A 27,501-nucleotide genomic window follows, 5' to 3' on the forward strand; every position below is an offset into this window, starting at 1 on the left:
ATTGTTCCTAACTCCCCTGGAATGTCGATGCCCGAATGCAGGCTGCCAGCTGCACAGGCCACAGATGCTGTGGCATCTGCCCTGTCCTCCACTTCCTTCCGGATCTACTCTCTTCTCTTCTCCTAGCATGAAGCAAAAGCTTCTGGACCTACAGGTGGGTGGAAACATCCCGGGGGGTGAGGATGCGTGGAGGGGGTCCTCTCTTTCAGGGCATGGTGTTCTAGTATGTGGACCACAGTCACGGCAAGTGTCTACTGAGCTTGTGTAAGTAGATACAAAACCGGTGCTAGGCACCCTACATAGCTTAGCTCTTTTCGTCCTCTCTGCAACCATACTTTGCACCCTGTGTTAATGAGGAAACTGAGGCCCAGAGAGACTTGACCCCTTGTCCAAAGTCACAATTAATGGCAGAACCAGAATGCAGACCTAGGGCTGTCAAACTGTAAAGCACTTTGTTATTTCATGTGATTGGAAGATCTGAGCTCAGCCGCGGGAGGAAAGTGACCCTGCAGAGTCCTTGGAGTCACATCCGTTTATTGTCCATGAGGCTACAGCTCCATTCTTAGGACCAGGAATGGGCAAGCCTGCCCCGTGTGCCATTCCTGCCTCCCAGCTCTTTCCCTGGAGGCCAACCATGGTGCCAGCCTGGAGCTCTACCTGTCCTACTGGGACTGAGCAGGCAGCCCCTTGGCCCAGCGTTCATAACACAGGGACTTGGCTGGCCTCACCCCACTGGCAGGGTCTCCTCCAGTGCTGACCACACTTGCCAGTGCCTTAAGTTTGGCTGCACCCTCCTCCTCTTTCCTATTGTGGCTCATGCTGGCTACTGGGCACTTCCCCATCCATGGCCAGTTTGCAAGATTGGCTCTGCCTTGGTTCAAGTTCCTGGGGTTGTCCAAGAGACCACCCTCGGTCCTGGATCCACTTGCAGGCCAGAGCTTCCAGCCCAGAGGTCTTTATGGCCCCTGTCTGAGAGACAACAGTGCTTCCCAAGATTTCATGCCCACCCTAGGCTTCCCAATTCCTGCCCTTGCCAGGCTGCACTGGTAGGATGGGGGAGTGGGCAATTAATTAGCTCCAGGTTCCATTCCCCTCCATGCAGCCCTGCCTGGGCTTGTCCTGTTTGGGAGAAAAGTCCAGTAGACAAGGTCTACAAACGTCCTGCTGTTCAAGATATATGCATGGCAATTTGGACAAAATTTTTCAGCCTTCTTTAGAGTCAGATCTGGGGGTCAAAGAATGGATCCACCCCCTGAAGGAGCCAGGAGGCAAGTTAAGCTTGGCTGTGTGTCAGAAAGACTGGTCTCCACAGGTCAGCAAACACAAATGAAAGCAGGGAGCAGGGGATCAGCATGGCCTTTGGGTAACAGACTTTATTTTCCATTTACAAAAGAGGTCGATTGCATGCAAGCTGTAAGGATGCTGTATTCCCTGTGGAGGGCAAGCACGGTCCAGCACAGTCCTCTCCTGAAACACAGGCTGGAAAGTACTTGTTTGCTCAGTCTGGGCTCCTGGATTGCTCAAGTCCACCTCTTGCTTAATGCTGTTCAAGTTGGGGACTGTAGAAACCCCAGCACGGATTCTGCACACTGGCACATCTCAGTAACACCTCCAAACACAGACTCAGAAATCAGGAAAGCCACATGTGCATACAATCTCTTTAAATAAAATCACCATTGTATTCTAGAAGGGTTATTAGTGAGTAGAGTCAAATGCAAAGAACTGTTCTACTTTTCTCTCTCTGTGCACACATCTAGATTTCCTGATAGCAGCTTCCTTAAAGGAGGGCACAACCTATTTGTATTAACTCCAGAGGCCTTGTATGACTTCTCTCCTGGGGAAGGTTGTCACAAGCTGATGAGGTCTGCCCTGGCTAGACCAGATCCTTGCTACCAACCTGCTGTGTGGCCTCAGGCAAAGCATTCCTGTTTCTGGGAACTCATTTTCTTCATCTTGGCAAATTGGAGACCTGGAGCTCTGGTTCTCTCTGATGGTAGCTGGCCAGGACCGCAGTGGGGATGGGGTGAGGGAAGAATGGAAGGAGAGGTGTGTGAGTTACGGCAGTGCCATCATCCAGTGGTAGCCCCTAAACCCAGCACAGTGCCTGCTGGGGTGCCTGGCAGAGTAGCTGTGAGGCTCCTAATACTTTCTGGAAGAGCTGCACCCAGAGAACTGGGCTGCAGAGAAATATTTTGCATTCATGTTGCTTTGCACTTGGTTAAAGCGCTCATCACCACTATTTTCTTCAATCCTCACCCTACACCTGCAAGTGAGGCAGACAGGGCTTACTTTCATTTACAGATGAGGAAGAGGATGATCAGTGACTTTAAACAGCTTTCCCAAGGTTACGCGATGTGAGCAGAAGAGCTGGATAAAAATGGAAGTCTCCCCGCATCTCAGCCCTGATATTCATCAACTGCCCTGAATTGTCTCTTCAAGGATGGCTGGTGGGGCAGCTCCTCAGAGAGTGGCCCTGATGGTCTTCTAGATGCCTTTAGGGCTACCTCTATAGCTCCAGCTTTGACATTTTTGGGCTCAGGGCAGTCCTGGCTGGAGACATCTGCCCTCACTCTTGGCAAGGCCCATCTTCCACCTGTGTCCCTGGTCCCACGTGGGCATTCCAGGGTCCACAGTCTCTGCCCAGACAGAATGCTCTATCTTTCCAAATGCATCCCGGCACAGTCCCGCAGTCAGTGTGTTTTCTGTGCATCTTTGCTCTCCCCTTACCTATATTTGCTTTCCTACAGCCCACGAGGTTCGCTGACCTCCAGCCTGAGACAGTGCTGAGCCTCCTTTTCCTGCTCCTGCTCTCAGCTGCAGGCGTCAGGGTCCAGATTCTAGTCAGTGCTGCTCCACGTGGCCAGGGCCCTGCTGCTTGACTAAGGATGATGATGAGATCCCAGTAGAACCTGAGGGACTGTGAGGTCTGGGATGGGTGAGTAGAAGACACATAGAGCTGGCTTCTCGTCAATTCCCAGCCCTGAAGAATGGAGGGCATTGTAGTAGTGCCAAGGATTTGAGTAACGGGGAAGTGTTTGCCAATTGCATCCTATAGCCCAATGTCTTGCCCAAGGCCCTGACTAGAGCGCTGTCAGAGCGCAACTTCTTGTTACGCCAGAAGGTGGCGGTAGAGATGAGGACAGTGGGGATTATACCATTGTACAAAACAGGGGTGACCTTAAGGAGCAGAGGAAGGGGAACATAGTCCGAGCAGCAGGGTGGTGGGGTCAGGGGTGGAGGAAAGATGGGGGGTCATAGGGCACACACTAGAAGTAAGCCTTGTTGTGCACACTCTTTTTCTCAAACTTTTGCTTGAGCTCAGAGATCAGAGTTGACTGGACGGGGCTTCCCATAGTTTTGGGTTTTGGTGGGAGTTGGGTCGGCTGCGGAGTGAGAGAGCCAGAGACAGTAGGCACGGTCCACTGGGCTGCGCCAGTGCTGGGCGCCACGCTGGGTGGTGGAGGGAGAGCCGGAGCTCTCGGGAGCAAGGAGCTTTCTGGGCTGTTGTTGTTGCAGTTCTCATTGGGAGGTTTCTCTTTGATCATGAACTTGGTAGCGGCTTTGGCGCTCTTGGACTTGAGCCACTCAATGCGGATGGTGCGGGGCGCAGGACTGGGCCGCTTGCGGAGCACGCGCCGCACTGGCAGGACCTTGTTAGACTTCTTGTTGCGCCAGAAGGTGGCGGTGGAGATGAGGACAGTGATGGCCACGACGGTGGCCATGGTGCCAGCCAGCACACCCACGGCCTTCATGGGGTTGTCCTTGGTCTGTATCAGGAAGGCAGCCATGGGGCTCCGGGAGAGGGTCTGAAAGAGAAAGCCACTCCCTGCACTCAGCTGTTCCCACCTGGTCCCTGGAGTACAGAGTAGGCATGTGCTTCCTTAAGCCTAATGGTTTTTAAAGTTTCTGGAGTCAGGAGTCCCTTTGAGAATCTGATAGGCACTATGGGTTTTTGTCCAGGAAAATGCACAGAGAGCATGATGCATGCAGCTCTCCAGAAAAATGCACGCAGACCCAGCATGGTGCAGACCACTCTCTAGTACAATATGCTCAGGCAGAACGCGATACGAACAACCTCTTTTGGATTCAGAACTCCTGCTTTAGCTGGAGTCTGTCCTTGAGATGGTAGGAGATCACTTGCCTTTGATTGTGGCAAGTGGGGGTGGGGGTCCATCTGCCCAAATGTATCAGGAATCTCTTAAGTGACTACTTTTCTGCCAGACACTGAGCTGAGAGCTACATATAATGACTTCACTCTGCTTTTCAACACCCGTGTGAAGGAGGCATCCTTATCTTCATCTTACAGGAAAGGTAACAGAGGCCTAGCAAACCCAAAGTCACACCATTAATAAGTATTGAACTAGAAACTCAACCCGCTTCCAAAGCCTGTGTGTTTGATGGCATAGGCTGCCTTTGATAACGTTGAGTGTCTTTTGGAGGAAGCCTGGAGATGGTCCTTCTCGCTCTGTCCACGTTGCAGAGAGGTCTGAGCTGGCCTGCTGACCCCTTTTTCCTGACCATGGCTTTGTACTCACCTCAGCATCTGTGATGTCGATCTTGAGTAAGGCTGTGGTGCTGAAGGATGGGGAGCCCCGGTCCTTGGCCTGCACCTCTAGGGACCATAGGCAGTCCCTTCCAGGTGTGATGTTGTGCAGGGCATCCAGGGAGCGGATGGAATTCTTGAGCCAGATCTCCCCCGTGTGGGAATTGATGTCGAACACGTTGGCGGGCTCTGCATGGGTGATGGAATAGTCCACCAGGTTGTTGGGTTCCTCTGCATCCTCGTCTATGGCCTGTGCACAGGGAGAGACAGACAGAACTGGGCTTTGGGGACCATCATTGTGTACACTGGCTAAATCAGCATGTCGTAGGGGGCTTGCTGGGTTGATGGGAAATGGTCCTGATCCTATTTTGAGAAGATTGAGTTGGGAAAGGAGTAGAATGCATGCCCTCCTATAAGCCAGGGTCTACGTAGGCCTTACACATGGGCTACCCGGTTCCATTCTCAGAACAAGTCTAGGAAGCAAATATTGGTGAATCCATATTACAGATGCAGAAACGAAAGCTTAGATGCAAAGTGGCTTTCCCATGGATGCAGAGGTATAAGAAAGGGAATCAGGATTCAAAGTCAAGTCTGCTGGGTTTCAGAGTTCATCCTTTTTGCCACATTGGCAAAATGACAAAGTGCAGTGAGAAAACCACTCTTTCGAAAGCAGGCAGACCAGCTATGTGAAGGCAAGCCGAACACTTACTCCACCTGGCCTCTTTTTTTCATTTGTTGAATAGCAATGTCTTCTTTCTCAGAGTTTAATTCTCTGTTGAGGTGGGGATGAGGATACACAGAATGTCTTAAAGTCCTTTGTCCATGGTGGGAAGCCAAAAAATTTTATCTTCAATGAAATTCTTATGCCCCAGTATCTCTTGCAGCTGCTGGACCCAGGCTTTTAGGGGAGCTCAGCTGCCTCCAAAACTCACCTCAATTTTCACTGGGGTCCCTAGCACCATCGTCTTCTTCTGAACGCTCTTTCCAAACTGAGGGGGGTGGTCATTGACATCCAGCAGTGTGATAAACACCTCAGCTATGCTGTACTTGCCCTCCATGTCCTCTGCCTTCACATAGAAGTTGTACCTGGCAGTGGCCTCAGCGTCCAGGCTAGCCCAGGGCTGGGTGTAGATAATCCCAGTGGATAGGTGGATCAGGAAGCTGCCAGGCAGAGCAGATAGGCATGGGTGTGCACGCATGCACACGTATGTGCATGCACACACATGCCTGCAATAATGAGCTGCCTCCTGAAGCAGCAGTGAGGTGTCATGCAGCTCCTCCGAAGTGTCCCACCTGCTCCCTCCTATCCTTGCAGTCTAAGTGAGGTAGATCCACACGTGGACTCACCCATCTGTCACTATCCAGCTTAGCAACTCCAGTTATAGTCTTTCTGTCTTCCTATGGCCTGCCCCCTCCCCAGCCAGCCCTGCTTGCCTGGCTCCTGAGGTCCTGGGCCCTGAACTTCCTCACCCTCTGCCTCAGCTTTCCACTGCCTCTCTCCACTCCTCTTCACCCAGGCTCCTGTCCCTCCCAGGCCCCTCCTGCGTCTGCCACAGACCTCCTCTACCCTCAGTCTTCCAATCCCCTTGCCCAAGGCCCTGTCCTGGATTCTGGATCTACTTACAGGTCTGCCCCAGTCCCATAGATGGAATATTTCACTTCGCCCCAGGGTCCTGTGTCTGGATCCACAGCCTGGAAGATAAAGAGCCCTGGGTGGCATGTGCCTCTTTGTCAGGGTATGTTGGCAGCTCCCATGCCCTGAGGGTTGCTTTCAACCACAAAGCAAGGGGATTTGGGGTTTGCCCAACTGGGGAGAAATTGGTGGACAGACCTGCCCGGGATCCCTAGTTTTCCTCCAAGAAGTTTTAAGTATTGAAACAGCCAAGAGATTTATATCTGGAAAACATTCATCCCTCTTTTATAAATGAGGAAGAAGGGATGGGTCCCGTGCCCTGTGATTGATGTTTACACATATATCCTCATTACAGTCCTGTGAGGTGTTGTAATACCCATCATATGGATGAAGAAACTGAGGCTAAGAGAGGGCAAGTAGCTTGTCCAAGGACAGCTAATGAGTGTGGGCTCTGCCACTCAAACTGAATGACCTTCCAGATTTGTCTGGCTTCACAACGCCTCCTATCCCACCCAGTCCCTGGGCCAGTCCCCAACCCACTGTGACAGCCACCACGCTGGAGCCCCCTGGGGCGTTCTCAGGAATCCTGGCAACGTAGTAGAGGGAGTCGAACTTGGGGACATTGTCGTTGGTGTCCAGAAGCTGGATCACAACATCCGCTGTGGAACTGAACTTCTCCGGGGTGTTCACTTCAACAGCCAGGAGCTGGGAAGGGGGGAAAATGGAGACTTGTCTGGGTGGGCACTCACCCTGCGGAGAGCCTTCCCACCTCATCTCCCCAGGACTGATCTAGCATCCATCTGCCATGTCTCCCAATCTTCCTCGCAGCTGCCAACCAGCTATTCCTGTAAGGGTCACCTCTAAGGCCTGGCATCTTCCCCTACCCTGTCAATTGGCTTGTAATGCCAGCTTTCTTATCATTCTCATCTGTATTGGGGTCAGTTTATTTTGTTCCACTGAGCTGCATATCCTTTCCAGTTCCAATTGTCTTAACTATTCTTATAAGTTTATTAGCCCATATAAAAACCAGTTTAATTTTGTCAAGCCTTGTTGCCACCTGTCCAAAGGACATTCTAGGGAAGAGTTAATTGGGGGCATTAAGTTCTTTTTTTAAAAAAATAAAAACAAACAAACAAAAAAATGGGTCAGGCACAGTGGCTCACGCCTGTAATCCTAACACTCTGGGAGGCCAAGGCGGGTGGATCACCTGAGGTCGGGAGTTCGAGACCAGCCTGGCCAACATGGTGAAACCCCATCTCTACTAAAAATACAAAAATTAGCCAGGTGTGATGGTGTGTGTCTGTAATCCCAGCTACTCGGGAGGCTGAGGCACAAGAATTACTTGAACCTGGGAGGCGGAGTTTGTAGTGAGCCAATATTGCGCCACTGCACTCCAACCTGGGGGAAAGAGTGAGACTCTTGTCTCAAAACAAACAAACGAACAAAACCAAAAAACAAAAAAAACAAAAACAAAAACAAAAAAACAAAATAAACGAGTCCTGGCTCTATTGCCCAGGCTGGAGTGCAGTGGTACTATCTCAGCTCACTGCAACCTGTGCCTCCCAGGCTCAAGCCATCCTTCCATCTCAGCCTTCCAAGTAGCTGAGACTACAGGCGTGCGCCAAAATGCCTGGCTAATTTTTGTAGTTTTTGTAAAGATGGGCTTTTGCTGTGTTGCCCAGGCTGATCTCAAACTCTTGGGCTCAAGCGATCTGTTCCCCTCGGCCTCCCAAAGTGCTGGGATTACAGGTGTGAGCCACCATGCCCAACCAAATTCTTTATTAACTTAAGGAGAGTTTGAACTTTTTAAACAAGGTATGCCTTTACATCTCTTTCTTTATGCCTCTTTGTAAAATTTAGCATTTTTCATCATTTGCATGATCCATATTTCTCATGGTAATTCCTACAAATTTTATGTGTTGGTTGTTATTGTAAAAGATAATTTTTATCCCATGTTTTCTTATTATTTTTTGTATGTAGGAAAACTACTGGATTTTGCGCATTACCTTTGTAATCAGCCATGTTGGCAATTTTGCTGAGTTTCTAAGAGTTTTTTTTTTTTTTTTTGTCTTTTCTCTCAGATTCTCTAAGCAAACAATCATCACCTGCAAATAATGACTGTCTTTTCTCCTCTCTAAAGTTTGAACTTCTTATTTCCTTTCCTTATCCAGGAACAATGTTATTTCAGGAATTGTGTTAAATAATAGTGGTGATAGCAGGCAATCATGCTTTGTTCCTAATTTCATGGATTGCTTTTATAATAGTATTTCACTTTTAAGCATGATGCAGGCTATAGGAGAGTATGTGTATATGTGTATAATTATAAATAAGATAATTTTAATAGTGTCAATGAAGTATTTACTTTTCCTATTAACATATTATATATGTTCATATATGATATGCATTTTATAATACATTTATGATTTTACATAATTACAAATGATATCACAGAAGTTTTTTTCCTCTTCAGCTGAGATTCTTATCAGAAGAGATGACAAATGTCAAGGCATATGATAAAACATCTATCTTGATAATAAAATAGTTTATTCAATCTATTAACATGGCAAATTATATTGGTAGTTTTCCTTTGATCCCACACCACCACCTGCATTCCTGGGGCTGGTTGTGGTGTGGAAGCCAGGAAGCTCAGTGAGGCTGGATCTGTGAGCAATCTGCAGGAGGGGCAGAGGGTTGGAGAAGAAAAGAGTAGGGCCAAGAAGGGCAGAGAGTGACAAGAGACCCCTCAGGATTGAACCAAGATGCTGGTATGAATTCCTGGGAACCTCCCATTCAAGGCAGTGAATTCAGGGCACCACCTACCTTGAAGGTTAATACTTTAGACTTTTCAAAGTCAATGGCAGCTGAGTTCTCCACAATGATCGTGACTTGGGCTTCATTCAGGACTGTCTGTGGAACCACTCGGAAGATGCCCCTGGGTCCCACCAGCTGCAAGTTGAATTTGGCATTGGCTCCCTAGAGAATTTGGAGAGTGGAAACAAGGAAGATGAATGATGATAGAAATTCATATTCATACTATATAGAAGTCTTCATGTGCCCTTAATCCTGGGAGATATTACTAAGAGAGTTTCTGCATCTGACTTTTCCTTGTGAATGGACTGTGAGTGCCTTTAGGCTAAGCAGATAGTCTTTGATTGGTTACTCTCCCTCCTCTCCCCCTTGGTTACAACTTCTTGTTTCATTCATTTTGTGGTCCACCTGGCCCCGGCTACATACGCAGAGCAGGTTGATGCAGACCCACTTAGCTTTGGGACCTTGGCTCCATACCGTTTGTGAGAAGGAAGAGTGGAGGGCAGGACCACACACCTGGTCGGAGTCATTGACGGTGATCTTGAGGTCCCGCAGGATCTCTCCCTGGGGTGGGTGCTCATTCATGGACAGCTCAAACCTGTTTTGGGGTCCACTCTCTCCATAGAATGTTGGCGGGTGGTTGTTGAGGTCCACAATCCTGATGGTGACTGGGACCGTGGCCTGGGCAGCTGGGCTCCCCGGAGGGCTCATTTCAGTCACCTGGGATGGGGACAAGTGGCTATGGCTGTGTGGCAGGTGGACCCTTCATATGGTCCAGCTCCTACCTCCCCTGTAGAATGTATAATCCCCTCCGTCTGAGTGTGTCCTGACTTAGCAACTTGGTTCTAACTGATAATATATGGCAAAGATGGCAAGCTATCACCTCATGATTACATGACAAGAGATTTTAACATCTGTCTTGTCAACTCTCTCTCTTGCTGATTTTGATGAAGCAGGCAGATACAGTTGACAGAGACTAATGGTGACCTCTAGCCAACAGCCAGCAAGGAGCTAAACCTCTTAGTCCAACAGCCCACAGAGAATTGAGTCTTGCCAATAATTGGGTGGGCATGGAAACCAATCCTTTCCCAGTCAAGCCTGCAGATGAGACCCCAGTCCTGGCTGACAGTCTGATTGCAACCATGCGAGGGACCTGGAGACCAAAGACCCAGCCAAGCTGAGCCTGGAGTCCTGAACCACATAAACTATGAGATATGAATGTGTATTGTTTTAAGCCACTAAGTTTGGGGTAATTAGTTACGCAGCTGATAACTAATACAGCCTACAAAGCCAGGGCAAAGAGCCCATAGGCACCTTGCGAACCATGTAGCAGATATCCTACGAACCGCTTCAAGACTACCTTTCCCTTGTTCTGTAAGCATGCTCTGGTCTTATGTATCCTAAAATAACCCTACCTGGACTCCACTCCTTCACACTTTCACTGCTATCCCTCTACCCCTCATTCAGATACTTCACCCTGACTTCCACACTATATCTGGCACTGCTACTCTTTCTCCTTCCCAAGTGCTCTATTCCCATGGCAATGTGACTCTCCTCTCTACATCTTCTCCTCAACCTCTCTGACCCTTCCTGGGTTTCCTTTACCTGCCCCTCTCCTCCTCCTCACTCTCAGCCTCTTCACACAGCTCCCGCAGCTGTGCTTGGTCAATTGTCCTTTCTCTTCTTCTTCCTCTGGGTGCCTTTATTCCCTCCCATGCCTTCCACAGCTACCTGTAGGTTGACATTCTCTCCCACAATTCCAGACCTGTATGCCAAAGTTTCGATGTTTGAACTTGCATGTCCCTCAAGCCTTCAAATGCATCCTTCCTCACCTACTTCACTTGCCTGCTGTCCTGTACTCCTGATGGCACGGGACCACCTGGGCTTCGTCTATCCCTCTCCCATCCCTTTCCCTCAAGATCAGCCAATTTCCTCATTCTGTGCATTCTGCCTCATGCATGCTTTTCAATTTGTCCCTTTCTTCCATCCCACCTACCCTCAGCCCCACAGGCTCTGTTCCTCTGTTACTTTGGCCAATGGCTCTACCTCTCATCTAGTTCCCTCTGAACCCAAGTTGAGATCAGAGTTCTCAAATTCTGGCTGGGACTGGTACCAGAATTACCTGGGTGCTTAAAATACGCAGATTCCTGGGTTTGCCCCAAACACACTGAATTCCTATGCCTGGGAGTGGATCCTAAAAATCTTGGCTGGCCCAACTCTCCAAATTTGGGAACTCCACTGGTCTGGTGAGCAGCCAGGTGAACTTTTCAAGTGGCAGTAATCCTGCTGAAAACCTTCCAATGGCTCCTTATTGCTCTTGGGTAGGACCAGCTACATAATTTGCAGGCCCAGTGAAAAATAAAAATATGGGATCCCTTGGTGAAATTATTAAGAATTCCAAGACAGCAAACAGCGAGCATTAAGCTTAGAGTGGGATCCTCCTAAGTATAGTCCTTGTGTGACTTCACAGGTCACATGCCCAGCTCTAGCAACAGATCCATACCTCCCATTCAGGACCTTTGCTCCTCTGGCCCCAGCCTGGGAGTCCACCTTTCCTCCTTCTCCAGGCTGCCCATCTTTCTCTGCTCTGGCCTCACCTGACTTCTTGTTGTTCCCCCAATATATCAGTTCTCTACCCTCCAGCCTGGGCTTGCTGCACTTTCCTGGCTTGGAATGCTTTCACTCCACCCCCACCCACCCAATGCCCGCCTCTGGCAGCATGCACCTGCAGGATCCCACCCATGCTCAGGCATTGCTGCTTCAGTCGCACCTCCTCCTGCCTTTCTGTGACTCCCTGTTTGTGAGTTCATGTCTGGTGCAGGTGCTCTTTAGAGCAACATCTAGCCCCCTCCCCAGACTATGGGCCCTAGGAAAGAGGGCCTGGGTCTCATCACCTTTATAGGCTTCCAGGGCCAAAGGTGGGCAGGGAAGACAAAGCTAGAGGGAGGGTACCTGTACATGCAGCTCATACACCTCTCTCTGGAGCTGGGCTGGGCTCTGAGTGATGGAGATGGCTCCAGATGTCTCATTAATTTCAAAGGCTCCATCGCTCCCTGTCAGAGAGATGCACCCTAAAGTTCTGCACAGGACCACAGGGAGGCGCAGGGGAGTCGTGCCGCAGGCTCCTCCTGCATTGCCTAGGGAAGTCTTCATAGAATGGAATCCTGTCATCTGTGTCTTGTCAACACGGAAACAGTCTCAGAGGGGCTGAGTAACTTGTCTAAGGCTACACAGTTAGTGCAGATCTGGGACTTGAACTCACTTCTATCCAGCTCCCACGTTCCATACCATGTCCCTTTTCTTATGCATAATACTATATGTGCATATGTGCATGTGTGCATGTGTGTGTGTGTGTGTGTGTGTGTGTGTGCGTGAAGAAAAGAGAAAGGAAGCGGGAGGACGTACAGTGAGAGAGGGACATGGAAAGGGAGGGGGGAAAGAAGGAACAGGAGGGAGGGAATAAAGAGAGGAGAGGTAGGGTGTGGAGTGGGACAGGCAGGAGATGGGATGGGTGCTCAGGGACTGGGTAAAGGTTTGCAGTGGTGATGGGAGGGAAGGCAGCTGAGGTCCTGTGAGGCTGGGGAAAGGAGGCTGGCAGCCCATATGTGAGCTGCTGGAAAGTGAGTATGCACAGACATGTCCTAGAGAAAGGCTGGGGCATATAGACATGCACACGTCTGGTACCAGGCACCAGATGTGATGCCCTGGCCTAGCCCAGGGACAGCTCATCTGGCTCAGTTGCTGCCCAGCTGTGGGAAGGGCACAGACTGTGGAGCTAGCAGGCTCAGGTTCAAATACAATGATGGAAACTTGGGATGCCTACTTAGCTTCTCTGAACTTCAGTTTTCTTGTCCACATATAGGGCTAGCACTAGGGAGATGCCATATCACCACTGCATTTGATTCATTTAATTCAGCTATATGCTGTGGTATAACAATTAAAAAGAATGAGGAAAATACATAGCCACTTAAAAAGTGTGAGAAATGTTGCCACGCATTCCCATCAAGGAGCAAATACCCAGGGGGAGAGAAGCATGGGTTAACACCTCCGTGTTGCTCTCAGCGCCCCTGCCTCATGCTCTCTTGGCTGTTGGATATCATGACAGGCAGGGGCCGAAGCACACAACCCAGAGACTTGCTTGTCTTGGGCACAGCCCTTCCTCTCCATACATCTTGTAATCCTGGTCCTACAGGTGAGGGAGCTGGGATCTAGAGAGGTTGGGGAACCTTGCTCTGGTCGCCTAGAGAGTCAAAGCTGCAGCCCCCAAAGCTGCTCACACTCACCATTCACAAGGCTGTAGAGAATTCGATTGGGTTTGCCCCGGTCTCCATCCATGGCGACCACCTTCAGTACCTCCGAGCCCTTGGGGAAACAGGAACAGCCGCTGCCTGATGGGCAATATGGGGGCCTTCCCCTCCCCAAACAATGTCCCCATGGTGAAAAGGAGGTGCTACCCCCACCTAGGAAAGGGTCAGGCCTCTATGTGGCCGTGGAGCATGCCCCTGCTCTCGTCTGCAGGGGGCTCGAAGCACCCGCTGGCCTCCAGGGCTGGAGGGATAGCCTGAGCCCCTGCTTCTTCCTCGCCGGTAGGGGTCAGTACCTGAGCTGCCCAGGGATTCTCAGGCCTCTCGCGCCAACTTCTGGCCCACACACCACACTCAGCCCTTGCCTCTACTGCTCCCTACCCTCTAGTCTTACTTTCACTGCCCTCTCCATCTTTTGCTTTCATCCCACCCCAGAGGTGCACGAAGGGAGAGGTGAGAGAGAGGCCAGGCCTCAGATGCGAGGTCCCAGAATTAAGATTTTATCCTGTGGGCCTTTGGTGCTGCTGGAAGGGTTTGGGGGTACGGCTTCCCCAACTGTATGTCTTGCTTGACTTCTGCCTGTTGTCCCCTCTTAAGCCCCCCTACACAGGCCCTTCTTTCTGGTCAACTCTAGGTTACTTCTTAACCCAGCCCAGGTGCTGCCTCCTCCCTTGGAGCCTACCCTGAGCCCTGTCCCTCAACACCACCTCCTCCCTTTAGCTCCTCAGTGGGATGGCCTGGGCCTAACCCTGGCCCACTCTGCAGCCCCCATCCAGAGCAGTCCAGCATCTCTCTCCCTCACTGTGAGCCCGTCTCCACCACTGGGTCCTCAAAAAGTGTTTCTTTTTGCTTTATAAAGTCAATAATAGGCTGGGCGCGGTGGCTCACACCTGTAATCTCAGCACTTTCGGAGGCCAAGGTGGGTGGGTCACCTGAGGTCAGGAGTTCCAGACCAGCCTGGCCAACATGGTGAAACCCCTTCTCTACTAAAAATACAAAAAATTAGCTGGGCATGGTGGTGTGCACCTGTAGTCCCAACTACTCAGGAGGCTGAGGCAGGAGAATTGCTTGAACCCAGGAGGTAGAAGTTGCAGTGAGCCCAGATCGCACCATTGCACTCCAGCCTGGCGACAGAGCGAGACTCCGTTTCCAAAAAAAAAAGTCAAGAATAATCAGACAAACGCAAATTGAGAAAGCAATTCAGTTGCACAGAATTCTTAAGCTGTGGCCTAGCGAGGCCTGGCTCCAGCCTGGTCTCTGCCCACGGGGAGCTCATGGTCTAGTTGGGGGCAAAAGGGCCAGTTCATGGCCTGAGGCTGGGTGAGTCCAGAGCTGGCCTCTGTGTGAGGAGGCCAACCGGGGCCAGCCCAGCCATCTCCAGCAGGGGGTCCCTAAAATCACCAGGGTCAGGGCAGGAGGCATTTGGAGGGGACGCTGGCTGGGGGGACAGCCACCCACCGGAAGGGTGTCCTCATACACATAGCCATAGTAGGGTGTGCCCACGAAGACAGGGGCCGTGTCCTGAACATCCTCCACCTTGACCGTGACCGTGGTGGTGGCTGAGAACACCACATCAGCCCCATGAAGCCTCCCACCGCCATCCTGCAGAAGAATCGGGGGCCACAGAAGGAGAGCGAAGACAAGTTGGGATGTAGAATTGGACAGAATCCGTGAGAACCTGGCTTCTGCCCCCTTATGGCTGTGAGGCCAGCTGTCCTCTCCAAGTTTCTGTTTGCTTCTGTGTCACCCGGAGATAATTCTCCTCTCACAGGAGTGTTGGGAATCTTAAAGTGCCACCATTCCTTTGCAAGTGGGGTTAGTTCTCTCTCCAGGGAAATCACATCAGATGAGTGGCAGGGGAGGGGGCATTCAGAGCTAAATTCCCCCTCCCAGCCAGAAACCAAGCCTCAAGCACCTCCTGAGGATCTAGTCTGTGCCTGTGCTGAGTGTCAGGGACCCACAACAGCACGACTTGGGCCCAGCACTGAGCATCATAATGGAGATGTGCATCCAGCCCAGTCCGCGCAGCTATGGGCAGGCGAGGCTGACTCGGGCCTCCTGGTACAGGCTGCAGTGGGATGGCCTGTAAGCCAGGCTGTGACCAGCAGGGGCTTGCCTGCAAAAGAAAGTGCTGGGCCTAGAGGGACTGCTGGGGTTTTGCGCTCTTTGAGGGGGAAGAAGCTTTGGTGGGCACCTGCTGGTTTCCAATGTTTCCCACATCACACACTTCAGAAATATGAGGAACTTAGTTGAGCTTCAGGGGTGGGCAGATGAGGAAACTGAGGCTCAGAAGGGGTGATTGGGCACACAGAGAGGAGGAGGTGGGTGAGAAAGCCTGGCCAGCGAGAGGGAGGTGCCCGGAGGCCATGCTGTTGAGGATCTGAGGGGCACGCCATTCTCTTGGCCATCCCACCTGGTCTTACCTAGGGGATCCTGGCCCATTAGTTTCGAGGAGGCATATGCCCTCCCACAGCCCACAGACCCCAGCCTCCCTGGAGAATATGTCCAGGCAGGAAAGATTCCAAGCAGCTGCTCCCTACTTCCCCACGCCCATCATGTCTCCTGCTCTCCAAACTGCCCCCACTCCCCTGTAGAACCTAACTTGGTTCCAACCCAAGGGCTGAGGAGAGACTGGATGCTCCCCTGTCCTGCTGTGTTACCTTGGCAACCACAGTGATGTAGTGCGTCCGGGACCTCTCGTAGTCCAGAGTGGCCCCAGCCTGGAGGCGCAGCACACCGCTGTGGCGGTCCACGGCAAATGGGGAGTGCAGGTTCTATAAGAATTAGGGGGCAGCTGGACCTCAGCAAGAATGCAGGCCAGCCCCAGGAATGCCTGCTCTGCTTTCTGAAGGGGGTCCTCACTGCCCCTCATCACAGGGCCTCAGGGCTGAGGTTCCTGCTTCAGAGCACTCAGCTTTTCTGGTCCCAGGTTCTCCTTCATAGGACATGGGGCTTTCCCTCCCACACCCTCAGTGAAAAACACAAGGTTCCCTTTTGGGCCTTTGTTTTTCCTCCTGCTCAGCTGGAAAGCAAATTTTCTTGGGCTCAGCTTTGGGCTAAGCTCTGGCCTGGAGGGTCCAGCAGATGGCAATGTCTGCAGAGTAATCTAAACCAGAGGGAGCCAGGGGTTAAAAGTCACAGTGAAGGAGAGAAACGTTGGGACCTTCAAACCCTACACCAAGCAAGTGACTGCGGGCCAGTCCCAGGCAGCCTGGCATCAGGGGAGAGGGTGTGCAGCCTGAAGGAGGCAGGCAGGGAGCACCGGCCTCTGGTAGGGTCCCTGAGGGCCCTTCTGGCTGGGTAGTGTCAGGCCCTTGTGCCAGGTGCTGTTATTGGGGACTTTACACATATGTAGTTTTCACAACAATGCAACAAGGATGTGTTTTTATCACTCCCATGTGATACATGAGGAAACTGAGCTGGGAAAGTTAGATAACGCGCTGAAGGTCACTGGAGTGGTGAGGGGTGGGGTTTCTCCAGCACCCGTGCAGTCCAGGAGACTTCTGGGCCTGTGTTGTTGGGGGCATCAGAGCTCTGCTTCTTTTGAGTGTTGTCTCTTCTGCTCTTTTTTCTATTGACCATTCTGGGCCTACACAGGGTTCTTCACCCATGTGGCAGCCCCTGGGGAAAGGGCTGGGGACGTGAAGGGCTGAGGGCCCTGGGGACGTGGGAAGAGGGAGGGGACAGGCTGACTTAGAGGACGCCAGGATGGGCCCATCAGGGGAAGAAGGCTTCTGTCCCTCTCACATCCCCTCCTGCCCATCCCATCCCTTCATGTACTTCTCGGGAATCATAGAGGCACCGACCTACGGGCCTGGGCGATGGAGGTAGGGGTCATCTAGGTGTCCCCTCCGGCCCAGCCCCAGGTTAGGTCCTGTGTGTCCCGCCTTACCTGCAGGAAGTAGGTGACACTCCCTCCAGAGCCCGTGTCCCTGTCCACCGCATGGACCTTAAAGATGATGCTCCCAGCAGGTATGTCCTGAGGGGGTCACAGCCACAGGGGAGGGTCAGAGACAGTAACAGCATTCTCAGGGGGACAGAGGCATAGGGGCATGCAGCAGTGGGGTCGGGGAGTGAAGTGTCAAAAAGAGGTGAACAATTGAGGATAAAATGTGTGAGCACCCAGTGGGGGCTGGGCTCAGAGAGGGAGCAGGAAAGAGGGAGAGGGAAATTGGAGCAAAAAGATGTGGTGAGGGGCTGGGGGATGTGCTCAAGCAGAGAGGGAGAAGAAAAAAACAAGACCCCCAAACAGATAAAGGGTCTACCTATGAAACAGCAATTCAAAAAGGAGGAGATGGTTCATAACCACAGACATATTTAGGATCACCAGGGACCATATACCTACATTTTAGAGCAAGAATGAGACATCTTTCTCCTAGTGACTTAGCAGACTTTTTTTTTTTTTTTTTTTTTTTTTTGAGACAGAGCTTCACTCTTGTTACCCAGATTGGAGTGCAGTGGTGTGATCTTGGCTCACTGCAACCTCTGCCTCCTGGGTTCAAGCGATTCTCCTGCCTCAGCCTCCCGAGTAGCAGCTGCCCGCCACCATGCCAGGCTAATTTTGTATTTTTAGTAGAGACGGTTTCACCATGTTGGTCAGGCTGGTCTCGAACTCCTGACCTCAGGTGATCTGTCCATCTTGGCCTCCCAAAGTGCTGGGATTACAGGTGTGAGCCACCGTGTCCAGCCTGAATTAGCAAACATTTTAAACTTTGAGAATTCAGTGTTGTCAAGGGGCAGAGGAGAAAAACCCTCCCGTTACAGGGAGGGAGCAAACAGGTGCCTTCTGGAAAAGCAATCTGGCAACACCCTGTGGGCATGTGTGCTTTTGATGCAGTAATTTCAAATCCTGAACTGTATCTTAAGGAAAGAATCCTAATTAATGAAAAACAAATTGATGCTCAGAAGTTGATGTGTCTCATGACAGCAAAATTTAGAGCACCTTAAATATCCAAACATCAGGGAACGATTCTGTAAATGATAGACTGTTCACTTGATGGAAGCTATTAAAGCGATAGTTACCCAAACTTTACAATTAATGAGGAAAATGCTTATGTTATAACTTAAGTGCAAATAGGATATAGAAAACATATGTTTAGTATAATCACAACTATGCCAAACAAACAGAAAAAAACAAAACAAAACTCTATAATGACAAAAAGGACTAGAAGGAAATACACCAAAATTTAACAATGTCTCAAGTTGGAGAGACTGAAGGTGATTTTGAAAACTCTAATTTCTCTTACTTTTCTACACATTTCACAATTCTACACTGAACATGTATAATGGAAAAAAGCAAATGAACATTCCTTTGGAATAAAAGCGAATGTGGGAGGGAGCAGGTGGTGACAGAGAGGTTCTCCACAGGGCAGTGAGCCATGGCCAGGCCACAGGGCAGCCTCAGGGGTAGGCTATGGGCCTGGGTGGGACAATCAGCCCCACTAGCGGCTCCTCACTCACCTCGGGAACCAGGGCAACATAAGGCTCCTGGATGAACCTGGGCGCCTCATCATTGGCATCGGTCACCAGGATCACGACTTTTTCGGCCACCTGAGAAGGGGCAGAGGGGTCAAGAGCCAGTGCAATGAGACCTTCTGAGGGATGAATGGATAGCGACCTCTATCACTCCAAGGTACACGTCACTGCCTATCCCTCCTCTCTCTCTCTCCCTCTGTTCCTTCTTTTATTCATTAATGCAATAAACATTAAGCAGCCTCTTAGTGCCAAACATTGTGTTTCATCCTGGAGGAAGAAGACTGTCTGATGGTGTGTTATTTTGCAGTAGTCATGGTGGCTGGGATATCAGGGCAAAGATCAGCATATTAAAAAACACTTTATGATCTCCTCAAGGTGATAGCAGCAGTATGCCAGGCACTGAGGGCGGGGCCCCTGCACTGCACCAGCGCACACACATGGCCTGTGTAAATGCATCTGATGGGGTTGAGAGTTCCTGGGCTGTGGTGGTGGAGAGCAGGTGGGCTTCTTAGAGGAGTGAGAATTAATCCATTAGGCAGGTTTGCCAGAAGGAAAGAGGTAGAAAGGTGTGCCAGGAAGAAGGGGTTGCACGTGCAAAGGCAAAGAGGAGTGAAATGCATGGTGAGCTGAGGATGGAAGTAGATTTATGGCTAGATTATGGCCTGGGTGGAGTGGATGTTAGAGAAAAGGCAGCGAGGCAGGTGGTGCCCAACGAGGAGTCCTGGAACACCAGACAGAAGCTTAGTTTTCATCCCGCCAGTGGCGGAGGCCAGCTGTTAGTGCTTTCTGAGCCTCAGAATGGGCAGATCTGACTCTGTTCCATAGTGACAACTTCAGAGGCAATTGGGGTCGGGGAGCCTGGAGGCCAGTGAGCCCCTGGGGTTTGTTGAGTTATCCAGGGAGCACTGATGATCCCTGAGAGAAAGTGGTTGCTGTGGGGTGTTCAGCTCAGGTGACTGAGCAGGAGGCCAAGACCTGGGTGGGGGAAGCAGATGGGGAGGGCAAGTTTGAGGAGATGCTGTGGAATGTGGGTTAGACCCATTAGAAGCTCAGCTCAGAGAGCCTGATCTCTCCATTCCTTCTTTTCCTTCCTTCCCCCTGGCCTTGCTGCAGCCCTCTCCTGTGGGCACTTTGGGCAGGTCTTGCTGGGCCCTGGCTTAAACTTGCAGAAAAGCCCCTGTGAAGGCTTGGGGAAGAATCGTGCCAGCCTTACCCTTCTCAGGCCCAAATACTGCAGGCTGCCAGGGACTGCCTTGGGCGTGCACTCACCAGATTCAGACCGTCAGAGATGCTGATGATGGCTTCAATCTCATCTTCCCTCTGTGAAGCACAGGGACTGAGTGAGTGTCCAGGAGTCTGACACGCCATAGGACCCCCGTGGCTGGGTGGAGCTCTCCCTGCCCCACACACCCATCAGAGGAGGCCTGGGTGTGCCAACAGATCCCTGGAGTAGGGTGCATGCCTGGCAGAGTAGAAGGCTGCCTCCCCCCATGCTTGAGACCTTATTTTGGGACTTTTGTGTCCGGGGTTCTTATAAACTCAGAGACCCAGAGGGTCTGTTGGGGCTCCAACAGAAAATACTCTCCTGCCACAGTGAGGTGAGATGTCGACCTTAGTGTGCTCAAGGTCCCATAAAGACTTTTCTTCTTTCTTTTCCCTTCTCTCCCCTTCTCTCTCCACACCTCTCCACATTCCAGGGCTCTGCAGAGGCTCACATCCATGGTGTCTCAGTGCTCCCAGGACATGGTGAGACCTCAATAGGGTGGGGTATCGGATGTTGCCAGATCCCGCGGGTGCCAGGGAGTGGGGTACTGGCAGCACAGTCAGGCTCCACTGCTGTGTCCCCACAGCAGTCCCTGAGACCTCCCTTTCCTTTCTCTACCCTGTCCTGCAGGTAGTGGAAGCTGTCACCAGAGCTGGCAGCATCCCCACAGCTGAGGTCCAGTTAGCCACACACCAGGCTGCTGTGTGGTCTGAAAAAGCCCATGCCCTGTTGCCTGCAAGTTCTGAAGTGTGTACAGCGGAGGAGCCCTGCCAAACTCAGACTCACTCCCAACCACCCTTTCCAGCCTTGACCTGCTCTGAGTTCCTGTGCCTCTCCCAGGGCAGGCTTGAAAAATCACTTTGTGAGGTTTCTGAAATAAACGGATTCTGAAAGTGCAAACGGATTTATTTTTAATGGAACATGCTTAAAAGATTAGCAGGGCTGGCAGGTGCTCGTTAAAGGAGCCCACTCTTCGCTCTGTGTGAACGAGGAGCATGAAAGTAAAGCCCACTCTGCTGACGGGAAGTGGCCCAGAGATCTCACAGAGTGGATGTGCCTGGGGTGTGCCCCCTCATCCCCTACTCTGTGGAGAGGTTCTAAGAAACGTGCTCTAGGGGAACTTCAGCCCACCGAGGTATGTCTACAGGCAGTGGCCCCGCAGCACTCCCCACACCTCCCCATACCTCTCTGTCCAGCTCTTCAACCAGGGTTATGTTTCCAAAAGTGGGGTCAACAGAAAAGACGCTTCTAGCGCTGGGGTCAAAGCTGATGTGGTAGGAGATGGGGTCTCCCTCAGGGTCTGTCCCATTCAGGGTGTATACATGAGAGCCTGGAAGGAAACACAGTGGAGAGACATAGAATCTGAGACCCAACTTTTCCTAAAAGTGGCAGCTGCTCAGGACCAACGATTCAGCTGTTTATAAAGTGACTATTCAACTCAGTGCCAAAGGTACCACCCTGAACTTGGTGCTCATTGCTGGCCTCACCCCTGCTGGCTGCTTCCCTCTTTGTATGTTTATTCTTCACAGTGGGTGGATGTGATGATCAGCCACTTCCCAGATTGTAATCTATAACACGGGTTACAGAGCAGGTGCAGGTCTGCTGTGCCTAACTATAGTGCCTGTGTTCTGCTCAGCCTGGTAATAACTCCTTTCTCAGGATCCAAGATTGAGGGGCTCCTGGGTACAGGGAAGGGGAAATGGGAGCAGCCATTAAGGCAGGAGGGGTGACCCACAGTGCACCACTGTCCCCGATGCCTGGACTTGGTTCTGCAAGGATTTCTGAGCCAGGTGCCTGCTTTGCTCTGCTCTCCCTTTTCCCGGGGTTCCCAATGCCCACAAAGTGAGGGAGAGGGAGTGTGAAATTTCCCCTTTCTCCTCCCTCTCTCTGCATATCTCAGCAAGTTGGATGTTCTTAGGCCGTTTTAAAGCCTGGAGACCTGGGGCTCAGGGAGGTAAATACATTTGTTCAAGGTCACACAGCCATAAGGGGCCGCTGTAGCTGCCTGCCTCGCGGGGCGACCCTGTCTGTGGGCGGGAGCCCTGGTCTCCAGGACTGGCCAGACTTAAGTCGCCATGGCAGCAATGACCTTTCCTGCCATTGCCCAGGGGAATTCGGAGAGCAAACAAGGAGCCCCCGGGCGCGCGCAGCAACTTGGGTAGTGCCTGGGGCACTTTGTGTTCTCAGTCTGCCTGCACCCCTCAGGGAGACCTATCGGGAGCCGGTGCCAGGGCTACTCACCTACAGGGGTGTCCTCTGGGAGGCTGAACAGAGCCATGTTTCCGTTGGTGCTGCCGACCCCGTTGTCGAAGAAGTGCGGGGCGAAGTTGGCCTGAGCTGGGAAAAGAACACAGAACAGAGGGACACCCAGACAACGGACACCCAGACACCAGGACGGAGCTTCGCACCAGCGCGGTCCCGCGTCAGGCCCAGCTACTGGGCAGGAGGGCGCTCCGCCTCCCCAACCCAAGGGCACCGAGGGACCCCCCTGGGGCGCCGCCCAGAGGATGCCCCTGACCCCCATTCCACCCCCGTTGGGCTCGGGCTTGTCAGGGACACGTAGCATGTGGGCGCTTAGAACCCAGGTAGCAATCCAACCCCTCCTTCATCAACTGGCAGATTGCACCCGCGCTCAGAGAGGGGCAGTGCCCCAGCCAAGGTCACGCCGCGAGTCGGGGCACTATCCCCTGCCCCACGCAGCATCGGAGCTGCCACCAAGCCTACAGCTCTGCTTCCCAGCAAGCGGAGAGCAGCGGGGATCCGGACGCCAAACCCTGGGGCTCTAGGATGCCAGCTCTGGAGAAGCGCCCCGGAGCTCCCCACTACTCCGCTACCCCACTCCCCACTACCGAATGGGCCAGGAAGCTGGAAGGACTTCTCCGCTCCTGTCCACCAGCCCGAGTCCCACTCTGGAAGTGGTCCAGGGTGACGCCGGCGCCCACCTCCCTCGCCATCCACGCGGCCAGCGCGGCGAGCTGCCACTCACCCAGGCAGAGGCGCAGCAGCCCCACGGCCAGGGCGGCCCACCGGCCGCGCCTCATGTCTCCGCCGGCGCGGAGTGTCGCCTGCCTCCGCCGAGACCCGGCGCAGGGGGACGGAGCATGCCCTGGGCCCGCGGGGAGAGCAGAGACCACAATGGGGATAGCGGCGACTGCAGCCGCGGCGGGAGGGGGCACGGGGCGGGAGCGGCGGGTGGCGTGAGGGCGCTAAGAGGATGACACGGCTCGGATCTGCTCCTGTAGGCCGCCTGACGAGACCAATTAGCGGCGCAGAGCGGAGCTACAGGCTCCCAGCCGCGGGCGGGGGCAGGAGGGCGTGACAAGAGGACTCCCCGCCCACCACGCCCCCTTTGCCGGCGGCCCCGGGTCCTGGACAGGACACCTCGGGGGACAGCAGTCTTTCCCCCAAGTTGTCCTGAGGCTTTCCCAGTGTACCTAAGTCCTGGTGGGGCTTGGGCTTCGCAGGAGTTTTCTTTTCTCATCAACTTCCTCTGTGACTTTCAGGGGCTTAGCTGTCTTCTCTGAGCTAAGCATTCCAGAAGAAAAGTTAGTGGAGCGGCCAGGAGGGCCTTGCCTTAGCAGTCTAAGCAGGTTCTATGAGCCGCGTGAGAGCAAAGGCAAAGAGAAAGGGTGATGGATGGGCAGCAGATGGTAAGGGGTTATCAGGACCCCCTCTCTGTGATCTCAACCCATTCCTGCCCTGTTCCCCAGGCTGGACCACCTCTCCCAAAGGGTCTGATCTGTGTGGTGGGCAGCAGGGAGGACCCTCAGGTCTCCACCAGGGTGAGAGGCAGTTCTGCTCCCCATCCCCAGTCAGTGCCCAGTCTGGGACCATGAAGGGGCAGCTGACCCACTCTTCAAACCTTCCAAGGAAGAGTGAAGGGCCTGAAGGCAGAGTTAAGCCCCATCTTAGGACAGACTTGCACAGAGCTGGCCAAGATAGATCTGAACTGCCCGAAAGGCATGAGATCTCATCCCTAAAGGGTATTTACACAAAACAAGGCACTGCTATTGGGGTCCTGGATGCTGATAACTTGAAGACACAGGTAAGCCCAGGAACCTTTTTGGCTGCTGGTAAAGCTCCCTGGGCTTCCTCGTTCTCCTGCTCTGACACTGGAGGGTGCTTGGAAATGCAGCTTGTTTTCCTTCTCCTGGTTAGGCCATTTATGGGGGCACAGGGTGGTCACTTCAAGCCCAAGCCAGGCCACTTCCCAGGATGCCCCTGGGTGGATGTGTTCTCAGATAGAGGAGATCCCTCCTCTGTGTGCTCCTGGGAGAGGTCTCCACAGCTGAGGACTCAGCATTCCCCCCTCCCCCTGCCAGGGGCCTTTGAGGGAACAGAGCACCACCCATCCCTTGGTCTAGCCCTACATGATCTACTGTGAGCAAGGGTCAGGGATTTGCAGAGAAGAAGGAAGATGAATCAATGGTCTTAGAATGTGCAGCAGTTTTCAGGCCTAATTGGCCGAAACCCTTGTTGAGTCTCCTTAGGCTTGGCTCTTTTGCTGAAAAGACATACTTTAAATTGCACAGACATTTCTGAATCTGCTTCACAAAGTGCTGGGACAAAGCTAAGGCAAGCATTCTGCAAGTCCCATATAGGGATGTGGAGACTGAGTCTTGCTGTGGATTTGCCAGGAGCCAGAGGCAGAGCCAAGGTTTCCTGGAGCAGATGTCTTGGTGTGCAGAGAAGAGCCAGCTCTCCCTGGGTCCTGTTAGCCCTGCTCCTCACCAATCTAGGGCTGTTGATTTCTCTCTCCTCAGTTCCCTCAGTCAACAGCCATGCACTGGAGAGGGAAGGGGAAGGAGTAGCCTACATGCCCGTGCTGTATGTGCGCCTATGCATATTCGCCCACATTATCTTATTTGACCTGCACTGCTCTCCCAATGTGATTTTCTCTGCTTTATAGAGGAAGGAGATTTCCTCATTGGCTGTGTACGACCAAGCAAGTGACTTATCCTCTCTGAGGTGCAGAGCTTGGATTCACATACAGTTTGGGTTGGCTCCAAACAAGGTTCAAACTCTTTTTTTTTTTTTTGATTTGGAGTCTCATTCAGTCACCCAGGCTGGAGTGCAATGGTGGATCTCAGCTCACTGCAACCTCCATCTCCTGGGTTCAAGTGATTCTCCTGCCTCAGCCTCTCAAGTAGTTGGCATTACAGGTGCACGCCACCATGCCCAGCAAATTTTTTTTCTTTTTTTTTGGTAGAGACGGGGTTTCACCATGTTGGCCAGGCTGGTCTTGAACTCCTGACCTCAGGTGATCCACCCACCTTGGCCTCCCAAAGTGCTGGGATTACAGGCATGAGCCACTGTGCCCGCTTGGTTCAAACCCTTTTCATGGCAGAAGTAGATGATCTTGAAGCTACTGAAGCTTCAGCTTCTAGGCCTCTCACTCACACATCACACATTCCTTCCAGAGCCCCAGTTTTGTATTTTACTTTGTATTTTCTTCTTCTTTCTCTTTAGAGATAGGGTGTTATTATGTTGTCCAGGCTGGCCCTGAACTCTAGGGATCAAAAGACTCTCCTGCCTCAGCCTCCTGAGCAGCTGAGAATACAGGCAGTACCATTACATCTGACTTCTATTCTTTTTCTGAGAAAGACCCTCCACACCCCGCACTCCAACTCCTGCTGCTTCCTTCAGCTGTACCAGGTTCAGATCTGCTAGTGTAACCAGCTGCCCAAGTTTGCCTGGGACTGAGGGGTTTCCCTCTGGAAAACCCTTTCAATGCAGGACTTTCAATGCTAAAACCAGCAAAGCCTAGGGTAACCTGGTATTTGGTGATCACCCTAGATACAACCCTGTCCTCAAATCACCTAAGGACCTGGGAAAACAGCAGCTCTTTATGGTGGTTTTCACCATAGACCCTGATCTTGACCTTGCAGTATGGAGAGTCTTGGCTTGTCAAGGCTCAGTAGGACTCATCTGCCATGAGACATGAGACTTGGCCCTCACCTCCAGAGCCTGGGCAGCCTCAGGCACACCAGTCACACTGTCTTCCAAATGCCCATCACCCCTGAAAGGAGGTGAGCTCCCTGTCTTCTGGGGCCTCCCCGCCATGGTACCTGCAGTGCAGTACCACATAGTGTCATCTTAAAATCAGCTTCTGACAGCCCTTCATCTGGTGGATTATGCAGCTGCTCCAGCTATTGATAAGCGAGAATTCGCGTGTCAGCTGTTAGCCTCGGCATACATGTGTTGTAATATGCCAACACAGGCTCACGTGCACATCCATGTCTTTGCCATTATCTGATCTACCTGAGTGTGCCAACCCACAATCCCTTGCCCATGTGCATAGACACAAATTCACACAGCTGCCCACAAACATACATAAGAGTTATAGTCCCATTTGTACACACATACACACATATCCAACAATGTGTGAATCCACTCACATCTTATCTCCACACATAGACACACGTGCATACCTGCACTGATAGCAGTTGGGCCAGGTGCCTTCCAGGCTCCATCTGGTACTGAGGATGTGGTGAGCAGCAGGTGCCTGCGATTCAGGCTCATTTCCTGACAATATGAGGGGGGAGCCAAGTCGGGTAGACAGTCGCAATAGGTTTCTAGTGCCCTGCTTCTGCCCCAGCAGTCTGAGACAATGAGGGTGAGACCATTTGACAGACTGACCTTTGTCCTGGTGTGTTGGCATCCTGAGCTGCTCTGTCCAAAGTTTCAACAAAATGGTTGCTCATGATAGGAAAGTCCTGGCCTAAGGCAGAGTTTGGTAATGAGCCTGACGGAATAAGGTCAGGGGATCTGAATAGGCCTGGATGTATCAACTGTGTACTGGACATACCCTCTCTGGATACAATTCCGTCAGGTACTGTCCCAGTCCAGGTAAGGTCCTGAAGACTCTCCTCTGCAGGTCTGGGCCAGGATGTCTTCCCGTGGCTGGAAATTGGGAGTCCCACCCCATGCAGTGGGCTCTGAGGTTAGTAGTTCAGCTGTGGGCTCAGTGTGCCTGGGGAGCCTGGATACCCATCTACTGTGACATGTGGCTTCCCCTGCCCCCTTGCTGTGCCCAGGCCGGGTATAGAGTGGCTATCTCATTTTCCTCTGACATGAGGATGGGGTCCCTTTCCTATCTGTCTGAGATCTTCCCTATCTCTTTAACTAAGGGACTCTGTGGTGCCACCTGTTTCCTTGTACCCGTCTAATAGGTTAGTGGCTCCAGTAACCATTTTGCCCACTCACTCTGACTCCTGGCTTGTATGGGCATTCAAACTGGTGGGCAGAGCCTCCTCTAACCCTGACTTTGCCTACAGTAGTCTCCTTTGCTTTCTCAGCCTGCCACATGGTTGAGACTGAATAGAGGAACACATCAAAGGATCTCTCTCTTCCCAGAAGGTTCTTTTTCCCAGCATACCTCTGCCTCCAAGCAGAACTGCTCCCTATTTGGAACCTCAACAGAGCCTTTAAAAGACTTTAGTAGGCCTGACTCGGTGGCTCATGACTATAATCC

The 27,501-nt window shown here is 52.1% G+C and overlaps 1 protein-coding gene across 2 annotated transcripts; it reads right to left on the minus strand.

The window, feature by feature from the left end:
* Positions 1-437: 437 nt before the first annotated feature.
* Positions 438-23,292, minus strand: CDHR1 (cadherin related family member 1). 2 transcript variants are annotated; one of them, XM_002820741.5, is made up of 17 exons: positions 23,014-23,292; positions 22,269-22,364; positions 21,212-21,357; positions 20,033-20,083; positions 18,749-18,838; positions 17,181-17,267; positions 15,949-16,062; positions 14,747-14,890; positions 13,268-13,346; positions 11,937-12,037; positions 9,501-9,704; positions 8,997-9,149; positions 6,717-6,881; positions 6,168-6,235; positions 5,476-5,704; positions 4,536-4,793; positions 438-3,806 (listed from the first exon to the last, which is right to left on the minus strand). In XM_002820741.5, the coding sequence occupies exons 1-17, from the start codon at positions 23,066-23,068 to the stop codon at positions 3,267-3,269; spliced, it is 2,580 nt and encodes an 859-aa protein (XP_002820787.4). In that variant the 5' UTR covers positions 23,069-23,292; the 3' UTR covers positions 438-3,266. The 2 variants fall into 2 exon arrangements, with proteins under 2 accessions (XP_002820787.4, XP_063583660.1); XM_063727590.1 differs by lacking the exon at positions 23,014-23,292 and having other exon boundaries at positions 22,269-23,005.
* Between the last annotated feature and the right edge of the window lie 4,209 nt (positions 23,293-27,501).

Source organism: Pongo abelii, chromosome 8 (genome assembly GCF_028885655.2).
Source record: "Pongo abelii isolate AG06213 chromosome 8, NHGRI_mPonAbe1-v2.0_pri, whole genome shotgun sequence".
Taxonomy (NCBI): domain Eukaryota; kingdom Metazoa; phylum Chordata; class Mammalia; order Primates; family Hominidae; genus Pongo; species Pongo abelii.

Excerpts from the sequence above, each read along its gene's own strand:
- CDHR1 (XM_063727590.1), bottom strand. The coding sequence starts at position 22,593 with ATGCTACGTGTCCCTGACAAGCCCGAGCCCAACGGGGGTGGAATGGGG. Across the intron at positions 20,084-21,211 it reads TTGAAGAGCTGGACAGAGAG|AGGGAAGATGAGATTGAAGC; the intron begins GTATGGGGAGGT and ends TGTGCTTCACAG. Across the intron at positions 18,839-20,032 it reads TCTCTGACGGTCTGAATCTG|GTGGCCGAAAAAGTCGTGAT; the intron begins GTGAGTGCACGC and ends GCCCCTTCTCAG.